The sequence below is a fragment of the Sminthopsis crassicaudata genome, chromosome 3 (genome assembly GCF_048593235.1).
Source record: "Sminthopsis crassicaudata isolate SCR6 chromosome 3, ASM4859323v1, whole genome shotgun sequence".
Classification (NCBI taxonomy): domain Eukaryota; kingdom Metazoa; phylum Chordata; class Mammalia; order Dasyuromorphia; family Dasyuridae; genus Sminthopsis; species Sminthopsis crassicaudata.
Window position 1 is genome coordinate 584,042,077 of NC_133619.1, and position 9,191 is coordinate 584,051,267.

Genomic DNA, 9,191 nt, shown 5'->3' on the forward strand with positions numbered 1-9,191 from the left:
ATTCCCTGTAACAATTAAATCACAAATCTAGTCCTAGTCTCTGAGAGAGATATGATATATAAACATTAAAAAAAATCAAGTTTTGATTAAGCCCTTATTCGGTGTCAAACACTGTGCTAAACACTGGAAATGTAGAGGAAAAATAATGAAATAATTTCTGCTCAAAAAGAGGTTTCATTCTGATGGGAGAGACAAGAATATATACAAAAATACAGCACAAATATGAGATGGATAAACTCAAACATACACAAAGTATCTAAATATAAGATAGTTTGGGATGGAAGACACTAGCATCTGGAAGGATCAAGAAGGATTTCATACAAAACATAATGCATAATCTGTGTCTTGAAGGAAGAGAGAGACTATAAAAGTTCAAGGTAAGGAGGCAATAAGTGTAAATAATTAGTAGATGGATAGGGAGACAGGAGATATAATGCTATGGGTGAGAAACATAATAAAGATAATTGACTTATCAAAGATGTACAAGGGAGAACAATATTCAATGAGACTGGAACAAATAGATTATTGTCAAGTTGTGTAGAACTTTAAAAGCTAAAAGTACCTAATTTTTTTTTATCCTAGAGGCAATAGAAAGTCAGTACAGATGATTGAGTTTTGGGGTTAAGATAATATAGTAAGATTTGCATTTAAGAAAAATTATTTTCAGTAAGTTTTAGGATAGATTGGATTGAAGTTTGAAGTAGGGAGGCCAATTAGGTACCTATTGCAATAATCTAGGTGAGGAGTGTTGAGGGCCTTAACTAAGGTGGTATCATTGTGAATGGAGACAAGGGATCAGGAGCAAGAGCTGTGAAGGCAGAAATGACAATATTTGGCAAAATTTTCAAAATAACATGATAAAAAAGCATAAAAAAAACGCTATGTAAGATCTAAAAAGGAAGGATGTTACTGATTGTGGCTTTCTGAAGAAGATGACATTTGAACTTCATAGAGGGATGCTGTATCTTTTCCCCCTCTTACTGTGATTTTTGTCATTATTTTTTGTAGGAAAAAAAAACATATTTTTTCTTTGTCATCCTAACTTCAGTGACCTAACCAGTCTCCTATCATGACTGCCTTCAACTTTAGCCATGTGAGGCCTTCCTTCTTCATCCTAAAGGGCATTCCTGGATTAGAGGATACCCATATTTGGATATCAATACCATTTTCTTCTATGTATTTTATCACTGTTCTGGGTAACTGTACTATCCTTTTCATTATCACCACAGAGCGCACACTGCACAAGCCCATGTTCCTGCTCCTTTGCATGCTGGCCCTCACTGATCTGGGCATGTCCACTACGACCATTCCCAAAGCTCTATGCATTTTCTGGTTCGATCAAAAAGAGATCACCTTCGAGGGATGTTTGACCCAGTTGTTCTTCATCCATTCCATTTCAGTCATGCAATCAGCAGTTTTAATGACCATGGCTTTTGATCGTTATGTGGCAATCTGTGAGCCACTCCGCTACGCCACCATCCTCTCCAATGGCCGCATAGGTCTCATTGGGTTGTTCAGTTTAGTGAGAGCCATAATTTTTATCCTCCCCATGCCTGTTCTCCTCCAACACATGCCATTTTGTACAAGCCAGGTGATCCCCACAACCTACTGTGAACATATGGCGGTAGTGAAAAAGGTATGTGCAGACACCACTATCAACCGTATGTATGGCCTCGTGATCGCCTTAGTGGTCATTGGTCTGGATCTCTCTGCCATTGCCTCATCCTATGTGTTTATCATCAGGGCAGTGATGCGACTTTCCTCCAAGGAAGCTCACCACAAGGCAGTCAACACCTGCACCACACACATCTGTGTGATGCTCACATCTTATACACCTCCACTTTTTTCCTTCCTTGCACATCGGTTTGGTCGGGGTATCCCACCCCATATTCACATCATCCTTGGCAACCTTTATTTTCTCGTGCCTCCCATGCTCAACCCCATCATTTATGGATTAAAGACTAAGGAATTTCGGGACAAAGTAACCAAATATTGTTGTTGGAAGAGGGAGCCCATCACCATAGCCCCTGATCAAAAACCAGTCTGATGATTGGGAGAACATGAAAGGAGAGCAGGAAAAGAATGCCAGGCAAAAGAAGTTTCCTTTGAGATATGGCTACTGCAGGATGATTTCAGAAAGGCCTGGAGTGACTTACATAAACTGAAGCTAAGTGAAATGAGCAGAACCAGGAGATCATTGTACATGGCAATGAAAAGATTATATGATGATCAATTCTGATGGGTGTAGCTCTCTTCAACAATGAGATTATTCAGGCCAGTTCCAATGATTTTATGATCTAGAATCTGCACGTAGAGAGAGGACTGTAGGGACTGAGTATGGATTACAACATAGTATTTTTACTCTTTTTTACGTTATTTGCTTTCATTTTGTTTTCTTTCTCATTTTTTTTTCTTGTGCAGCATGATATTTGTGGAAATATGTATAGAAGAATTGTATTTGTTTAACATATATTGTATTACTTGCCATCTAGGAGAGGGGGTAAAGAGAAAGGAGGGATAAATTTAGAACACAATATTTTGTAAGGATAAATGTTGAAAATTATCCATGTATATATTTTGAAAATAAAAAGCTTTAATTAAAAAAAGAGATATAGCTACTTGGGAATGATGTGATGTAACAACTTTTGATATATTAATCACCAGGTACTATGATCTGTCCCCTGTTATTCGAGAATTAGACTTGGAGATCAATTTATTCCCTATGGAGCATTAAATTTTTGATTTGAGAGACATGATGTTAAGATGTTATCAAGGACATTCATGAGTAAAAAAGTAAGATATACTAGTCATGTATCAAGAGTGAGAGCAAATAGGTGGGCATCCCAAAAACCTTAGCAATATCTCTCAGGTATTAAAAAAAAAGGAAAGAAAGAGGGCCTCTGGATCTCAGTGGAAGATTTATGTAATAACCTGAAGGAGACTAATTCAGTGTGAAAAATAATGGAAAGGTATAATCCATTTCAGAGGTAGGAGTACTCAAAATGATGAGATATTATCTCTTTTTTTAAAAATGAAGTTTTACATCATCTTAATTTTATCACCTGAATTATTCATGTCATGCCTCCACTTCTCTATCCCAGAGGGCCATCTCTTATAACAAAGAATATTTTTAAAGAAAAAAATTGAAAAATAATAAATCAGCAAATCCAGAGATCATATCTTAATATCTAAGTTGCATAATAGACAGAAGGTTGAGCATAGAGTCAATATAAATGAATTCAACAAATATTTTTCATAAGAAAAATCTGTTATCATATGAATACTCTAGATTATAATTTAAGTTCAAATTAAAGTAGTTCTTAAGTTTTATCTTATACATATCAAATTTGAAAATATAATAAAAGATGGAAATAAGAAATTTAGGAAGGACTCTGGAAGACAGGCACATTTTTATTTTGTTAGGACATCTCTGAACTGTTACAATTATTTTGGCCAACAATTCAAACATTTTTAAAAAGTTACTAAAGCATTCATCTTTTTTCCCCCAGTGATTCTCTACTGGATATATACTTAATAAAAAGGAAATTAAAAAAAAAAGATCCTAAATGTATCCCAACAAACTCATAGCATCATTTTTTTGGTGGCATATACTTCAAAACCAAAGGTGCGTATCAGAGGGAGAAATAGTAGAATAAATTATACCATATGAATGTGAAAAATTCAGAGAAACATGGCAAGATGTAATGAAGTGATCCAGGATAAAGAAGAATGAGAACACAAAGACTTCAATAATATAAACAAAATAACACAAATAGGATGAACTAAAATTAGCAATAGTGACCAAGCTTGGACCTGGAATGCAAATGATGAGACACAGTTCTCTTTCTGGAGAGTGATGAAATATTATGAATGTGGAATATTATGTATACTGATAGACATGGTTATTTTCACAAATAGCTTTTCTTCTTTTTTATCTTTGACACAAGGGATGGTTCAGTGGTTTGGGATGAATATTAAGAAATTACTGCAATTTAAAAAATAAAATGAATCAATAAATTTTTTAAAAGATAATTGGGTTCAGTTTCTACTTCTAAACCATTTAATTTTGTGAGCTAATTTAAGTTATTTAATGTGTCTTTCTCTGACTATAAAATGAAGGTGATGATACCTACAGTCATCTAATCTCCTCAATAAAGTTGCCCTGATTATCTCTCCATATATCCTCACCCACATCTTGCAACCTCCTAAACTTATACTATTATCTCTCCTTACTCTTTAAAAGTTCAAAAATAATAGAATTTTGCAGATGGAATAGAGTATTGACCCTACAAATAATTTTGATGTATAAATTCAATGACCCATTATTAGTTTGACCAATACCCAAACCAAAATGTTATTACATTTCCTCTTAAACATGCTCTATTTTCTAAATTGGAGGAAACAATAACATCTACCACCCAGAACTGTTGTGAGATTCAAATGTGTGGCACTCTGTGTGCCACAGTGTGACACATGTGTGGCACTTTGTGTGGCACTCAGCAAGTGTTAAAAGTACTACATAAATTCTAGTTATTATTATTAAAACACCTTCAGCATTGCTACCAGATACATGTCCTTATGTGTAAATTGGATTGTATCTTTTTTTTTTTTCTCAAAGTTCTTCAATAGCTTCCTATTACCTAGAGAGTGATATTCATTTTCTACAACTTGACAAAGTGTGGGTTTGAGACAGAGAGTTTGAGGTCAGATAATTACCTTTGCAGCTTCCTTCTCTGTGGTCTCTATTATCAACTCCTTGGTGGCTCAGCTTCCCTATAAAATAAGAAGATTGGTAGATGCCCATCAATTAGAGAATGGTTGAATCAATTATGGTTATGAAAGTAATAGAATATTATTGTTCTGTAAAAAATGGTGAACAATCTGATTTTAGAAAGGTGTGGAAGGATTTACATGCTTCTTTTTTTCTCTCATAGTTTTCCCTTTTATTTCCTGATTTTTTGTCCCAACATGATTCATAAAGAAGGAAGGAATTTATGGCCAAAAAAGAACTAGAGAATATTATGAAATGAAAATTTGATAATTTTGAATATATTAAATTAAAAAGGTTTTGTACAAATAAAACCAATGTAGCCAAGATTAGAAGGAAAGTAGGAAACTGGGGGAAAAATTCACATCCAAGATTTCTGAAAAAGGCCTCATTTCTAAGATATATAAAGAATTAACTCAAATTCATATGACTACAAGCCATTCCCCAATTGATAAATAGTAAAAGGATATAAACAGCCAATCTTCAGAAGAAGAAATTAAAGCCATTTCTAGTCATATGAAAAAATGCTCTAAATCATTATTGATTAGAGAAATACAAATTAAGATAACTCTGAGGTATCACTCACACATCTCAGATTGGCTAAGATGCCAAGAAAAGATAACGATAAATATTGAAGAGGATGTGGGAAAACTTGGACACTAATACATTGCTGCTGGAGATGTGAATTGATCCAACTATTATGGAAACCAATTTGGAACTATATTCAAAGGACTATCAAACTATCAAACTGCATAACCTTTGATCCAGCAGTGTCTCTACTGGGCCTGATCTTTTTAGATTATAAAAAAGGGAAAATCAAAAATGCTTGTTGCAATCCTTTTTGTAGCAGCAAGGAAATGAAAACTGAATGGATACCCATCATTTGGACAATGCCTGAATAAGTTATATTGTATGAATGTTATGATTCTATGAACTATTTTCCATCCTATCATTATCTCACATTATTCCCCACTAAAATTCTGGGTTCTGGATCCATCTACATATTCCATATTTTACTATCTTCTTTAGAGAACAATCATCTCATCAATTCCACTTAGTTAACACCTTGTTTCAAGTATACTTCTCAAAGTCCCAGCCCTCTACAAGGTGTGAATTGAATAATTCCTTGGTGCTCCTATGATGAAGTCTATTCATATCACTGGGATCATGATAGTTGTTATTAATCATTTCATTTGTGTGACCTCTCTGTGACCCCATTTGGGGTCTCTTTGGCAAAGCTACTGAAATGCTTTGCCATTTCCTTTTCCCATCCATTTTTCAGGTGAGGAACTGAGGCAAACAAGGTAACACAGCTAATAAGTATCCAAGGCTGGATTTGAACTCATGAAGATGAATTTTCTTGATCTCAGAGAGAGAAAAAAAAGCTGGATCCATGATTGAATACATTGTACCTTGATCCCAGCATTGTGATATCATTGGTTCTCTTCAAGCATGAAAAACTAGCAACGAAGGTTATTAAAAGCAACCTTGAGATAAGCAACTGTGGAAAGAGCTCATAACTAAATAAAAACAAAATGTTTCTCAAGACTGATCTTAGGTGATGAAGCTGCTATCTAGAAGTCTTGAATGCAGCATTTCACATTTGATATATAACAGAGGAAGAGTTATACTTGATTAGGTAATATGCTATTAAAACAATCAATATACTATAAAAGAAAAGAGATTAGAGTATGAAGTTTTAGATTTAGTTTTTAAACCATTTCAATATTGATTGCCTGTTGATTTTACCTTTGCAACATCTCTGCTAACATTCCTATTCTGGACTCATGCAAATGAATGGAAAAATGCAAATATTTATTAAGCATTTGCTATGTGTGAAGAACTCTGTAAACTTTGGGAAAATAGATATAAATCATACAGTCCTCTCCCTGAAGGAACTTCCATTCTAACAGACTGTGACAACTGGGCATCAAAGAGAATTTCTTTCCTTTAGAAAGTTCCAGAGGTGGTTTCCTTTCAGTAACAATGACACTACTGATTTTTATGCCTGACTTGATCATTGTTTACTTTGTATATATTTGATTATTTTTCCTTATCTTTAGACTGTAAATCTTTTGAAAGTAAGGCTTTTTTTGCCTCTTTTTGTATGTTTAGTGCTTAGAGCAATGCCTGGCACACAGTAGGCATTTAATAAATGCTTTCTGATTGATCCTGCAAATTTCTTAAAGATTCAGTCCCTTTGAGATAATACAGGTATATCCTTTAATTCTATAATGTTGTTGAGGGAGAGCATCATCAGCTTGAAATAGGAGGAAATTTCTTCAAAAATGATAACTAACAAGAAGATGGGCCCAATTCTCTTACCTCTCTTGCTAGAAAACATGGACCTACAAGGAATGTAGTGAAATGTAAAATGTCTGTTCATGTGTTCCACTGAACATTTTATGGTTTGAGTCATTCCCAATGATGATCCTGCGCCACCTCTAAAATCCATTTCAGTGACTGCTAAAAACAAACAAATAAAAACTCAAAACACCTTAAATCTTCTTAGGTGGACAAAGTCCAGACCTCTTCTAACAACTTCTCAAAAATAAAGTTGAGAGGGAGCAAAATCTGATTGAAGTAGGAAAGTCCATTTCCTTCCACTTAGCTAGTTCATATTTTTATCTTTATTATGTACATGTGTAATAGTTATGAAACACTACTTTTGTGCTGGATTTTGTCCATTGTAAAATCTCACTTTCTGAAAGGAAATAAGCATTTATTAAGCAACTACTATATGCTAAGTGCTTAATGTTCCAACAGCCAGTTGAAATTCCTGCCTCTTCACCAGTCAAAGTAGTGAATCCTCAGGAAAGGTTTTCACCATCAATCTTGTTGCCCCTATAAGATGGTGAAATATCAGAGGCTGATATGGTTTTATCATCTATTGAAAAAACATTAAAGAAAATACATTATTTTCTGCTTTTCCATGTGGACCATAGGACCTTGACATCTTACTTGCAGCTGCAATTTTCTATATACATTGTCTCCAGCTTACAAAAGATCTTTGATTGCAGGGAATGTCTTGCTTTTCCATTTGTATTCCAACTCCTTAACAGTGATTTTCACATAGAAAATCCTTAATAAATCCTTTCTTTATTCATTTACTCTTTCATTCACTTAATGTTAATAAATCATATGACTGTTAAAATTGAATTGTCAAATTTTGTGAGTTTGAGAGAGCAGAGATGGTTCCATGGGAAATGAAGATTAAATCTAAGTGAAGATTTCTTTTTTACATTTTCTGAATATAAATTTTAAAATATTCCAGGGAGATTGTCACTGAAACCTAAAGTAAGTGAGAGCCAGAGGATGAATTGAGATGTGACAAGTACCTTTTACTACTGTTCTTAGCCCAATTCCTAATGACCCACACAACTCTCTCTTCTGCCCACAGTTACTTTATCTTTATCTCAAATTGTCTAACTGCTCAAAACTGAACTCCTCTCACTGGAAGATTTCAATAAAAGGCAGTAGGACCTTATGTTGGGAATTTTGTGATTTCCAAACAGTCTCCCCCTGAGTTTGACTCTGTCCCCAGTTTAAATACTCTATTGCAATTACATCATTATAGTATACTGAGTATATGTTTGAACTAGAGAACCATTACATTACCATTTTAAGTACTAATTATATATGAAATGGAGAACAATCATCTCATCAATTCCACTGAGTTAACACCTTGTTTCAAGTATACTTCTCCAAAGTTCCAGCCCCTTACAGGGTGTGAATTGAACAATTCCTTAATAGTATTTGCTATTCCTTCCCATTCCAATTTTTTGATTGATTTTCCTTTAAAACACACCTCTCTTAAGCCTTTGACCTTAGCTAGAGGTAAACCAACTTGTTCTTTTTAAATGTACTTATCTATTTATTTAAAACAAATAAAACAATAGAGGAAAAAATATTACATGCACAGCAGAACATGAGAGGATTCAAAATATGTAACAACAAATTTCCTTTTCAAGAAAACATATAAAATAAAAGAATAAATTTCATTCAGAACTGTCCATCTTTGATTCCTTGTAGGTTTTCTTTTTTTTCTTTTTTCCTCTATGTACACTTCTAACTTTATTCTTTTTTTCCTTTTCCATTCTCCAACTTCTCTCAAGCCAGCTATAATTAAGCACAGATATGCTTATGGATATAATATATATATATATATATATATATGTGTGTGTGTGTGTGTGTGTGTGTGTGTGTGTATGTGTGTGTTCATGTACATATCTGTAAATATCTAAAACCATACACCAGCTTGTTATTTCCTATGCCAAAGAAATATTCCAATGTTATAGTATCTAATTGTATTATACAGTCTAAAACAATATTAATATAGCTGACATATGATATAAATTTATCTTTTTTGCTTGGATATTTTTTAATTGAATGCTCAATTTATTAATTTTCTCTTTCTCTATTA

The 9,191-nt window shown here is 33.7% G+C and overlaps 1 protein-coding gene across 1 annotated transcript; it reads left to right on the top strand.

Moving 5' to 3' along the window:
• Positions 1–1,069: 1,069 nt before the first annotated feature.
• On the top strand, positions 1,070–2,047 carry LOC141559936 (olfactory receptor 52P1-like). Its single transcript, XM_074297592.1, has one exon. It carries the CDS (start codon positions 1,070–1,072, stop codon positions 2,045–2,047), a length of 978 nt encoding a protein of 325 aa, XP_074153693.1.
• Positions 2,048–9,191: the final 7,144 nt, after the last annotated feature.

Coding starts and splice junctions, on each gene's coding strand:
- LOC141559936 (XM_074297592.1), top strand. CDS start 1,070: ATGACTGCCTTCAACTTTAGCCATGTGAGGCCTTCCTTCTTCATCCTA.